The sequence below is a fragment of the Amborella trichopoda genome, chromosome 2 (assembly GCF_054954075.1).
Source record: "Amborella trichopoda isolate Santa Cruz 75 chromosome 2, AtrichopodaSantaCruz75HAP2 v2.0, whole genome shotgun sequence".
Lineage (NCBI taxonomy): Eukaryota > Viridiplantae > Streptophyta > Magnoliopsida > Amborellales > Amborellaceae > Amborella > Amborella trichopoda.
The window spans coordinates 1,547,224-1,560,813 of NC_142337.1; the positions used below are offsets into that span (position 1 = coordinate 1,547,224).

The 13,590-nt window shown below is 35.2% G+C and overlaps 1 protein-coding gene across 1 annotated transcript; it reads right to left on the reverse strand.

The window, feature by feature from the left end:
* Positions 1 to 12,062: 12,062 nt before the first annotated feature.
* Positions 12,063 to 13,589, reverse strand: TCP2 (TEOSINTE BRANCHED 1, cycloidea and PCF transcription factor 2). The gene has a single exon (XM_088857281.1). The coding sequence runs from the start codon at positions 13,528 to 13,530 to the stop codon at positions 12,103 to 12,105; it is 1,428 nt and encodes a 475-aa protein (XP_088713407.1). The 5' UTR covers positions 13,531 to 13,589; the 3' UTR covers positions 12,063 to 12,102.
* Position 13,590: the final 1 nt, after the last annotated feature.

The following is a 13,590-nucleotide window of genomic DNA, read 5'->3' on the forward strand; positions in this document are numbered from 1 at the left end:
CACTGGGCTATTCCCAATAGCTGGACTTGGTGAGCAGATTTGGATCCCCGGGTATCTAATTGGGTACCCGATTCACTTTTTTAAAACAATGGTAATACAATTACAGTGAAAAGATAAATATGACTTAGGTATCTAAGATTCTTAATCCAAAAAGAAATATGGGAAAAAGAAGTAAAGGAGGAAATCGTACAGGAAAAGAAGAACATCATGATATGGCAAATAACCACGACCATCAAATCTCTAAATTATTTTTTAAAATAAAAAAAGTTCAAGCCTAGCATTTAGTAACCAGCTCTAGAACAAGCAGAAAGACATTCACAATGCTACTAACATTGATATATCAAATGCATTTCATCGTAGTACCAATCAATTCATTGAGTCAAAACTTATGGTAAAGCAGAAATAGTTCCAAAAGATAAGACATTTGGTACATGCGAAAAGGTTTTGTAGGTGATGCTACTACATAGATAATACCATGCTTCAATCAATAGGTACTAATGTGATCTCAAATCTAGCATCTCATTCCTCCAGCATGTAGTCCTTTGTTCTCTTAGATTCACAAAGGCATGATTATTCTTATTTTATTATTTGTAAATTAAAACCAATGACACTGTGTTGAGCATAACTTTTATTTAGGGTTCACAATTACCCCCTTCTATTAAGTATTAATAGATCTTGGGTGTAGTCCACACTCAACTATTTAAAAGAATTCATCTTTGGAGTTCAAGATAAGGGATTTTTTACGATAAGACTATTTACCTTTTGTACAAGTCACACTTACACTTACATGTAGCCATCAGATGTGAAATCTAACATCTTGGGGTTGTCACAAGCTTTAATTTTTTTGTTTGACCTTGAGCCCAACCAATGGTACACTCCCAGCCTTCCAATTTTACTTCCAATAGCCGAGATTCTTGTATTAAAAATAAATGGTTCTATTATATGCTTTTCCTCAACATAAAGCAACTATTACTGGTGGGAGCTCATATCCATTAAAGTGTAATGCTTCGCATCAATTTGCCGCTTTATATTCAATCTTATCATCAAACTGCATGTAAACTTGTGTTCAAACTATCTTTTGGCATTTTATTACTCAAAATCCAACGGAATGCTTTTATCTGCATTGAGTCCTGGGGGAGTACCAGGCATACATATTCAACATATCTAGTATATTCCTACAGATATGTCGACTGTCTTGTCGCATACCACTAGGAATTCCTTGTAACATCCAAATTCATGCACTTACAGAGGTCCAGCATTTTTAATTTGGGGTCCAAAAATATTCTTAGCGTGATTTTTTCCAGACTATGTAAATGCACAGTTGCTTCCATGGAAGCAGCAAATCATTTCACCTTATTTTATATGTATTATAGACCCGTATTGTGCTTCCAGTTGCCAATGTCTTTTGATAATCTTATACTGTAATCCATGCATGTGTGTGTATATATGCACATATGTATAGTTCTTCTAACTATGTGAATCTCCTGCATCAGAAGCAAAAAATTATAGATGGTATCATAGAAATTGTTATCATGAACTAAGCAGTCATAAGAACCAATTTCAAGTAGAGAAGGTTAGGAGATTTGATCAAACTATACAAGTTGAAGATTACAAATATGGTCAACCTGTTAGGTATTTACGCACAAGTCTAACGGCAAATGCTAACGCTAAAGAGCATATATGGTTTTCTTTTTTTTTTTTGGTCAAAACAACTTTGGTACCATCATAATCTTAAGGTGCTTTTTATTGAGCAATTGCATAACATAGAGTGACATCTCAAGCTATTGAATGGATACCATACTCATGTAGATAGGAATGCAATTGCCAACACAATATTGATGTCATGTAGGGGACTGCAATCATGAGAGAGAGAGAGAGAGAGAGAGATATGGGTGAGAGAGATGGGTAGGTGAGAATGTTGGTACACATCAAAGGGACGCAATCAATGAAACAAGCACAGGGAAGATTATCATCCTTCTCAAAGGAAAATTTCACTAATGGATTCAATAAGCTACATTGGACAAGAGTTCAAACAATAACGAATTGAAGTAGGAGTGCTATTGAATTAGGTCTTTACAGACTTTGGATCCAGACATCTTTTAAGGCCATGAAATTAAAGGTTATCCAGGAACATCTATTCTGACCTACAACTTATTTAATGTGTCTAAAGACACATGTGGTCTTTACACTTCCATTGACACTGCTAAAAGGCTGTGGTCCAATGAAATATTTCAGCCTGAATCTACATAGATCAAGCAAAAATCTTGAGCAGGACTTTGTTTTCAATTTTGGTAAGAAAAATCAGTGATATGATTAATTGAATCTCCTTGTACTCTTGTTTTGACATTAAATTACCTTGGGGATATTCAAATATGGGAAAACATACAATAAGACTATTTACCTTTGATAATAACAGGTCATAATAGACCCTAGCTATTGAGGCAGTTTGAAATAGGGCAGTTGGTGTGTGCCATTGACCACTTCAGGTCCTTGAAATTTTCTTCAAAAATTGTGCAAAGAAATGGCACAACCTAAAGGTCTAGATATCCAAATTTTGTGACCTTTACTTATGCAAAGTAACCACCTCATTTTGTACAATCCCTTAAAACATAATGAGCAATGAACTCATTGTCCATGTTTGTATTCATCGAGGTCTACAGGTAATAGTGAGGGCAAAGCCGAGCATAATCCATGCTATGCCTAGTTTATAGAAGAGCATGTTCTCTAGCCCGTTAACATTATATATATAGCGATTTCATACAACGGTTCATATATAACAATATTATGAAACAATCTTCAAAAATCAAGCTATGGCCATTTGTTTCACCAAATTTTTAAATATATGTACTTTTTATTTGATGAATAATTACAAAAAGTAAAATTTAAAAAAGCACCCTAAAAAGTATTTTTTAACTTACTTAGCATAGGCCGTCCATTTAGTAAGATGCTTAGATTTAGAACTTAGAAGGAACTTTTCTTTCTTCAAATTTTGTAGATAGCTTTGTTATCATTATATTTACAACGTTAAAAAACAAAAAAACTAATTTTGAGTTTCTAAAGGCCTAGATATTAAAATTCTCAAATGGATAGTTGAGATTCACTATTGGAAGGGCTCCTTTTTTTTTTTTTTTGGGACAATCAAGATTCACTATTAGATGGGGCTCATTTTTTTGTTTTTAATGTGTTTATTGTGCGGAGCTCAGTTTGGCTATGTGTACGGTGAAACTGAATTTTATTTTTTGGAATTGATTGTTATGATGAAGAGAGTGCAATTTGGGGTCATACAAATGGCACAAAGATGGTTTTCTACAAGTGTGGTATCATTATATATAGGGATTGACGGTAAAGAGGCTATTTATCTTCTGTGTAAGGAGGCCACAATCACTCTTATCCCTTAAATTTTAAAATGAATGGTTGTAAGAGCGTCGTTGAATAGACACATAGTTCCATAAAAATATTTCAAACTTCGTGACTTACCCGAAACCATCTTGTGACCTCCTTGAACAAAAGATAAATGGTCTCTTTGTAGACCATCCCATGCACACATATACACACACGCATATGGGGGAATAATCTCATGCCACTGTGTCATTGAAATATAATGAAACCAAAAACATGTTTATCGCATTTGTTTGACCCTAAACTTTGTACATATACTCTCTTCATCCCAATAGTCAATCCCAAGAAAATAAATTTTAATTTGTACCTTAGATAATCAAAATGACTCCCCTCCAACAATGATCTAGATCATCTATTTGGTGAATTTCAAGATCTAGGCCGTTACAAATTCAAAATTAAATTTATTTCTTCTTTAACGTTGATAATTGAATGATGATAAAGCTATCTAAAAAATTTGAAAAGGAAAAAAAATCTTTCTAAGGCCTAGATCTAAGTATCTCAATAAAATGGATGGTCTATATTAATTAGGCTAAAAGCGACTTTTTTTAGTGTATTTTCAAATTTTGCCTTTAATTATTGTTCATTAGAATAAAAAAAACTTAGGGTCAAACAAATAGCTCTGACATAATTTTTGGATATTGTTTTATTATATTATTATAGAACCATTGTATGAATTCACTGCCCTATACCTCTGATAAATGACTTTTGGGTAGTGGCATCCCTTGTCAAGTACCCACGATAAGTTTCTAAACAAACATAGAAAATATCTAGCATTGGCATGTATTTGATGCCAAAATGGCCTGTTGGGATATTACAAGCGTGGCATACCAATCGTTTTCATATTGTCCTCCTAAAAGATGATAAAAGTAGGAAAAGTACATAGCAATATAATTAGACCATTGCTTTGGAATCATAGTTGCTCCTAGCTATTAGGCCATTGAGTGACCTATCTGATGAATGAATTTTGGGTGGTGGCATTGCTTGTCAGGTACCCACGATAAGCTTCTAAACAGAAAGAAAAAATCTAGCATTGGCAAACATCTGATGACAAAATGGCCTATTGGAACATTACAAGTGTGGCATACCAACATATAGTTGTAGATCGTTTTCAAATTTTCCTCTATTAGATGTGAAATTGGGCTAAGAAATTTTTTTTCATACTTTATAAAAAAAAATGGCATACTTCAGCCTTCTTCTGTTGTACCTAATGACTGGTTGTTTGTGACTTTGTAAATGAAAGGTAAATGGTTCTCCTTGTGTAAAATCCCAAAAAGTATACTCTACTATAGACTTTTCCCAAACTCCAAAGACTTATAACCCCATGAGGTTGGGGCTTATTTTTGGGGAAAGGAAAATTAAATGGGTCTTTTTAAAAAAAAAATATAATAATTAGGGTTCTCATAAAAGGGGTCATTCTTAGTTTTTAGAGAGAGAGGGTGAACCAAAAAATTACATAGAGAGGTTAAAGTCCATTGTTTCTCTCTATAGAGTTTTTTTATGTGGAGAAATTGGTAGAGGGTTTTTCTTTCAAAAATCTTAAAAGATTTGGAGCTTCCCGAATAATTGGAGCTGCAAATGAAGGTTGGAAATACATTATTCTTTTGAGAATGGGAAGAAAATAAAAATGATCCCACAGAGGTACCTAGTATTTTCTTATTTTTCTTGTTCCTAACCTCAAGTTATTGTCAGTTAACTTGGGAAGAACTATTGTAATTATTTTTTTGCATAATGGATTTCATTTGTGGTGCCCCGTGGTTTTTCCCTTCTTTGAAGGGTTTTCCACATAAATTTTAGTGTTTGGTTTATTTCTTATTTCCTGCAAATTTTATATTTTTATTTCTTGGAGGTTTAATTTTTTTTTTTTGATTCACATATAGACGAGAAGACATTGCTTCCCAACAAGTGGTATTATAGCCTTGGTTATTCACTTTATTATTTTTGACAAAACAAAATAAAGAAAAAAATTGCGTGTGAATCATGGAAGCAAACACAAGCAGGATGATTAGCCTGAATGGAAATAATAGGTTGATTTAGAAACCTAAGATGGAGGATGCTCTCTATTGCAAAGATTTATATGCTCCCATTGAGGGTGATGAAGCCAAACCAAATGAGACGATAGATCAGGAGTGGAAGAAGCTAAATCAGAAATCCATTGGGTACATCCGACAATGGTTAGATGATAATGTGTTTCACCATGCGTCGAATGAAACTTTGACGCATTGTCTATGGAAGAAGTTGGAAGGATTGTATGGAAGAAAGACAGCCGACAACAAAGTTTTCTTGATTCGAAAGCTAGTTAATTTGAAGTTCAAAGAAGGTCCATCAATTGCAGGGCATTTAAATGAGATACAAAGCATACTGAATAAACTCTCTTCCATGAACATGGTGTTGGATGACGAGTTTCAGGCCTTATTGCTCCTCAATTCGTTACCTAATAGCTGGGAGACATTGGTGGTGTCTCTTAGTAACTCTACACCAGATGGAATAGTAACAATGAACCAAGTTACAAGCAGTCTATTTAATGAGGAATCAAGAAAATCATTGGATTCCTCTCGATCACAAGATCTTGTCATAGAAAAAATAGGAAGAAGTACAAGTCCAGGAAAGGAATAAATTGCTACCATTGTGGCAAGCCCGGACATATGAAAGGAGAAGGTCGAAAGCTTAAGAAAGAAAAACTGGTAGGAAAAAGTCAAGAAAAACAAAATAGAAATCAAGGAGCCCGCTGTGGTTACCACTGATGGTGATATAATTACTTTTTTAGCTTGTGAAAAGGCTTGCCTAGGTGTTGCGTGTCCAGATGCAAACTGGGTTATTGATACTGGTGTTTCCTACTATGCTACCCCACAAAAGGATTTCTTTACATCTTGTAAATCAGGAAACTTTGGCATCATAAGGATGGGAATGCACCTCAAAAATTGTGGGAATAGTTGTGTTAAGATCAATGTTGGCCTTAAATTGGTTCTCAATAATATACGACATGTTCCAGACCTACGACCTAATATGATTTCCACTGGCAAATTAGATGAAGAAGGCTATAATATTTACTTTGGTAGCGGCCATTGGAAGCTTACTAAAGGATATCTTCTAGAGGCAAGGGGAAATAAGTATTGTACTCTTTACATGACACGTGTACAATTATGTATGGATGAAGTGAACACCATCGAGAAAAATTCATTAGCTTACCTATGGCATAAGCGGCTTGTTCACATGAGTGAGAAGGGGCTACAAATTCTTTCAAAGAAACAACCTCTACCCAACTTAACAGGTACATCTCTAAATCAACGTTCTCATTGTTTGATTGAAAAACAACATAGAGTTTCATTTAAACATAGTTCTCAAAGAAAAAGATTTGGTTTATTCTGATGTATGAGGCCCCAGGAAGTTAAAACTATAGGTGGTGCCTCATATTTTGTTATATTCATTGATGATGCATCTAGAAAAGTGTAAACATATGCTATGAAAATCAAAGATGAAGTCTTTGAGATTTTTAAAAATTTTCATGCTAAAGTTGAAAGGGAAACAAAAAAAACCTTTGGACTGTATTCGCTCAGATAATAATGGGGAATATATTTTGAAGATGCTTATGGAATATTGTAAAAAGTATGGCATTAGAAAAGAGAAGATTGTTCCCAATACCCCTCAGTACAATGGGGTAGTAGAAATGCTATCGTGGAAAGAATCAGGTGTATGCTTTCACTTACTAAATTGGCAAGATCCTTTTAGGGTGAGGCAATGCGCATTGCGTGTTATTTGATTAATTTATCACCTTCAGCTCCTTTAGAGGGAAATTATCCAAAAAGAGTGTGGATCGAAAAAGATACTGCATATGAACACTAGAAGGTGGTTGGTTGTAAAGCATTCATTCGTGTATCAAAAGAATAGCGATAAAAACTTGAAGATATGTCAACACAGTGTATCTTCTTGGGTTATGCAGATAAAGAATTTGGCTACAAGTTATGGGATCTAGAAGAAAAGAAAGTGATAAGAAGCTGAGATGTCATATTTTGTGAAGATTAAACAATTGAAGACTTTGAATAGTTGGGAAACCACAAGCGTTTGTGGATGATCTTATAGAACTTCCTCCAATCCGTCCTCCAGTTGCATGTGAAGATGGGAGAGATGTACAAGTAGGTCAAGAAGAAGTGGCAAGTGATAATTCTCCTATACATGATGTAACTGAGCATGGGTAGCAACCCCCTCAAGAACCACTAGTTGCAACTAAGTTAAGAAGGTCAACCAGAGTAAGGAAACCATCACAGAAGTATTCGTCCACCGAGTATGTCATGCTCATCGATGGTAGTGATCTTGAAAGCTTCCAAGAAGCCAAGTTACATGAACAAAAGTACAAGTGGCATGAAGCCATGTAAAATGAAATCAACTCCTTAAAAAGGTATAACACTTTTAATTTGGCTGAATTACCAAAAGACCGAAAGGCATTGAAAAATAAGTGGGTCTTCAAGTTGAAGAATGATGGTGAGAAACAAGTGAAAGCATAAAGTTCTTCTTGTTGTAAAAGGCTTTGGGCAGATAAAGGGGTCTTGACTTTGATGAAATATTTTCATCCGTTATGAAGATGTCATCCATTCATATGATTCTAGGTCTAACTACAGGTTCGGATTTAGCAATGGAACAATTAGACGTCAAAATTTCCTTTCTTCATGGTGACTTGAAGGAAGAGATTTATATGGTACAACCATAAGGTTTTGAAGTAAAATGTAAAAAAACAATAGGTTTGCAAATTGAAGAAAAGCTTGTATGCATAGAAATAAGCCCTTAGGCAATGGTATAAGAAGTTTGACTCATATATGTTGAGTGATAGGTATAAGAGGACTGTTATAGATCATTGTGTTTATTTTAGAAAATTCTCTGATAATGACTTGATTCTTCTGCTTTATGTTGATGACATACTAGATATTGGTCAAGTTTTTCACAGGATTGACAGGTTAAAGAAAGAATTAAGCAAGTCCTTTGACATGAAGGATTTGGGGCCAACGCATCAGATTTTGGGCATAAAAATAGAATGAGATAGCAAAACAAAGAAGTTATGGTTGTCACAGGAAAAATATATTAAACAGGTACTATGGAGAGATTGTAACTCCAAGATATTATAAAAATGTAACACAAATGATTATTGGGACATGTATTGTATCCCGCTCAATTCCCCTCTCAATTCTAAGGATGTTGAAATCTCTAATTCATAGATGAAGAAATCTTGATTCCATATTAATCGATTCCAAGTAGGTCGAAAACTCGATTCCAAAGATCTATGAATATCAATTCCATCTTATAGGGATCTTGATTCTATTTTGGTTAAATATCAATTTCTAAAAATAGGAATCTCATCCCCAACAATCCCTCTTGCATGGACATCGATTCAAAAAATAAGAATCTTCCAGCCAGCAGCAATTATGTGCTTCTGATTGCTAAATCGATTCAGTCCCAAATTGCTTCAAGAATAAAATTGTATGCATTATATGTAAGGGAAAAGTTTATATAGATCCGAGGCTCTAAACAATCAAATTCGAGCCCACCTCAAAAATTTTATTAGAAGAGATTGTTTTGATGCCCAAATATCCTCAAATTCCTCATCTTGACATCAAGATGCATGGACATAAGAAAAAAATAGATTTCAAGTTTTGGAAATAGTATATTTTGTAACACACCTTTGGACCGTCAATTTTCAAGATTTTCAAGTTTTCATAGATATCTCGATTTACACTATTCTTAAAGCTTTAAAACTTTATAAATAAAGATGAAAATATATTTTAAGGCTATCAAAAAGATTTTCAATATTGAAACCATATTTCTCGACACTATTTAAAGGTAGGTTCTAATTTGATTGTTTAGATCCTAGGCTCCATACAAACCGCACCCTATATGTAATAATCTTTACATACATTAGTTTTGTTGAAAGTGTAGCATGCGTCGGGGGACACAATTCTACGATATTGTACCTTAAAGCACTTAACATCCATCTCTAAATATGGATTTATAAAGATGATGCTCCCACCAAAACCCACAAATTAACAGCCTGAAAAGTACATCAAAATTTTTATTTTATTTTGAAACTGTTATTTTTAAATATTCATATTCGCCATCGTATAAATTATCAACCCCTAAAAAATTTCTATCCAAAACCTATTTTGGAAGAATAAATCATATAAATAATTAGTTGGCCGACTCATAAAATGCTTATCCTAGTTTATTAGAAATGCACATATGCACTTATGTATGGGTGTGATTTATATAAGGTTGTAATTTTAAACAATCAAATTAAGGAGCACCTCTAAATTTCATCATAAATATAATTTGGTGTAAAACATTCTTAGGATGGGTTGAGAATCTATTTTCATCTCTAATTATAAAATTTTAAACTCTAAAAGTGGTTCAAAACAAGTAGATTTATAAATACTTGAAAATCATAAAAATAGACGGTCCAAATGATGTGTTGCAAGATACTCTATTTTTAAGACTCGAAATATTTTTTTCTTTTCATATTTCTTTTCATATTCATACATCTCGATATCGAGTTGATCAATTAGAGGCTTTACTAAAATAAAAATAAATTTTTATGATAGATTTTTTAAGTCAACCTTTCTACATTTAAAGTTGCAACTTTATATAAACTTAACACGCTTCCCTAGGAAGGCTAATGTGTTGCCTAGGTGCTTTTTAAGACCTTGTATAATAGGAGCAACGGGGCTCGGTTCTTATGAACCATTTCAGTTTGTTTTGCCGCATATTATAATTTTAAAATTTTCACTTAAGATTTAGGTGTGTATCTTTGTATGTTTTCAATGTATAATTTGTTTTTGCCTCGTGATAAAGAAGAACCAATAATTTCGACTCGTAGATTAAAGTCATGGAAATGGACATTATCACATACCCGTTGTGTACTTTAGTAGTCAAGTGACCCATTATGATTGACAATAGCAGGATTCAATAAGTCATAGCCACTTTTTGACAATAAGGGATGCAACTTTAGACTAATGGAGCAAGGGATTTTATCTCTACCATGAACTTGACTTTTTTTAATCATGTGGCTTATTATAATCAAATACAAATTCTAACTCCTAAAAAAAACAGTGCTCAAAATTTATTTGCAAACATGATCATCACTCATTTAGTGATGCTAACACATTTGTTCAAATTTATTGTATTAAGTACAAATTCTAACTCCTAAAAAAATGAGGGCTCAAAAGTCATTTTCAAATTATATATCTAAATTTAAGATAGTAATTTTTTTCACCATCATTAGCTTCCCACAAGTTTCTCTTCTTTTATTTTGTACTTTTCCCTTTATGAACATTTTTTTATTTTCCATTATTTATTTTGCTTTTCAATGTTAAAAACAAATAAATAAAACACAAAATACAAAGGAAAATTTTGTCATCCGGGTTGGGTCGCATTCCTATACAAAGCATCTATATTAAAGATGAATGCAAATAGGTTGTCCATTTAAAAACAATTAAAACTAACTGTCTAAATATTTTTTTAACAGAATTATTATTTTTGAATTTATTTATTTTTTTATATTCATAATCTCTATTTTAGAGATTACATGTCTTTAAAAATTAAGTTAAAAAATCCATTTTAAAAATAAATTTTTAAGTCGTGACTCACTTTTACATGGACAAGACAAACCGTGTCCAAATACAAATGCTTACCAACCATTCAAATCGGATCCACTTGTCGCAAATCTGTACAATTATATGATGGTATGTTTTCTTTGAACAGTATTTATATAATATTGTAAAATGTTTTCTACAGTGTTGTAAAAATCATTTACTACATGATATCACGTGGCGCTATGTCTCTGTACGAGGAGCCAAAGCAATCTGTTCAAATTTCAAATCAATCAGAGGCTTCACACAAGCATCAAAGCCGGAACAACCAAAGATATATAACTCACAAAGATCCCATAGCATAATCCAGGCTATGATAGGCTATAAACAAGTTCTCTTTTTCCTGGGATCACGCAAAACAATATACATATAATAAACACCTATAGAGCAGCGCAACTAACAGAATCTCAGAAACAGTGCTCAATCAAGAGCATGCTTCAACTACTCATAAACAGTGGGAAAAAAAAGCTTACTGGCTCGGATAAATGGAGGAAAAGAACCAGGTAACAATCAATAAAATGCAAAAAATTTTAATTTTGTCACTATTATTATTTTACTAAATCGGTGAAACATTTGAAGTTTTGAACCCCCATGATCTTTTTTGTTTTGCAAAATAATACACCTTTGTTTTTCCAACTAATTCATACCACTCATATTATCTCCCTAGTCTTTGTCATGAAGAGTAGAACGAAAGCTCTAAGCTACCAGGAAAACTCAGGAAATGGTGAGAAGAATAGCTATATAACCTACAAGCAAGAAGAAGAAAAGAAACGAGAATAAGCACAGTAACCAGAGAAAATAGGAAGAGAGACAGGACCAAATACTAAATAACCCACAAGAAAGATTAGAAGAAACTCTAAAGCCCATAAGAAATAAAAGGAAGAAGGTTTAGAAGAAACACAAATAAACCCACAAGCAATAAAGGGAGAAAGACCAAAAGGAGCACTAAATATCTCACAAGTAAAATGAGAATGGAAGGCTAGAATCGAGTAAAGAGAATGCTTGAGATGGTTACTTACCAGTGAAGAAGAAGACTGATAGATCCATAACTTTTCACTCCATTGATTTGAAAACATCATCTCTTTCCCTTCCCTTTGAGATCAGATGAATGCCTGTATCCATCACCATAACAAAGCTGAAGCCGAGCATCCAAGCCCGCCTGATACTGATTATCTACGCTCGCTGCCACAGCTGCCACGGCAGCAGCAGCTGCCGAAGTCCCGATAAAGAAAGGCACATTCGTGTTCGAGTTCTCAGAAGGAGAGAACCTTTGAAAGTGGAGGTGGGTAAATGGAGAAGAATTGGACTGAAGGGTCCCCCTATGATACCCAGATGATGATAAACTGGGCATCGAGAAGTTGTAATCGTTCGAGGTCACAGGTGCCATATGGTCTTGCACAAATGAGAAACTCTGCAACTCCTGGTTATCCACCCCCAAGAAACCGCTTGAGTTGGTGGGGTTTTGGTGGAATTGAGCCATGGTCATGGAGTTTGGAGGAGAGAGAGAGGGATTGGTGAGATGGGTCGACTGGGTTTGGGTTGTTGTGATCAGGCAAGATGAAGAATTGGGGTTTTGAGGTCTGTGGGGGTGGATCAGGCTTGAGTTGAGCATGGTGGGGCCGCTCATGTATGAGTTCAGGTATTCATGGTGGAGCTTCTGCATAAAGCTAGGGTTTTGCTGGTGGGTTGCAGAGATGGAGCTTGGGTTCCCATCAAGCAAAAGATCAGTAAATGAGCCGTTGTTGTTGTTGCTGCTATTGTTATTGCTTTTGCTGGTTCCACTGTTATCATGGGCCTCTGCATTTAGGCTTAGGTTTTGCACCGAAGCTCTACTTTTCTCTTTCGCGGTTCTCTCCTTCGCTCTCTGTCTAGCTTTCACCCTCAGGTCTGAGCGAGAAAGGGATAAAACCGAGCCCCTGCTGGTCTCGGAGGTGCTGCTGCAACAGCCTGAACCAGTCAGTGGGTTCAGGCCTTGAGGCTCGGCCTCAGGCTCGGACCTAGGGTCGGACACAGGCTCGGATGATTCAGGCTTGCTGGGTTTATCGGGGAACGAGCCTTGCAGAGATGGAAGCTCTGATATGGCGTCTGATGCAGCTTTAAGCAACCATTCAACTGCTTTGCTCGGTTGATCATAGTTGAGCCTATCTTGCAGGTCATAGAATTGAATAGCTGTGGAGACTGAGAGCCTAACCCTGCGGTCCCTTAAACCTTTTGCAGTCATCACCTTGCTATGGCGGTCTTTACCCCCCGATTGCCTAGAAACCCTAATGATCCTTGATGTGTGGAGGTGATGGGGCCAGCCGCCATGGCTGAAAGCTTGCTTGCTCGCCTTGGTTTCTTCCTCTTCTTCTTCTTCTTCGGCGTCTTCTTCTTCCTGTGTGGCTCCATGGTCATGGCCTGGTTTTTTGGTCTTTGATTTCGAAGCTACTGGTTTGGAGAAGAGGCCATTTGAGGTCTTGGGTCGCTTTGAAACTTGGGCGATGAGTGCGTCGTCAGGCTCCATGTGAATACTTTCATTCCTCTTATGAAAAACCGGGAAAACTTTCAGACTTTTCTCTCCTTC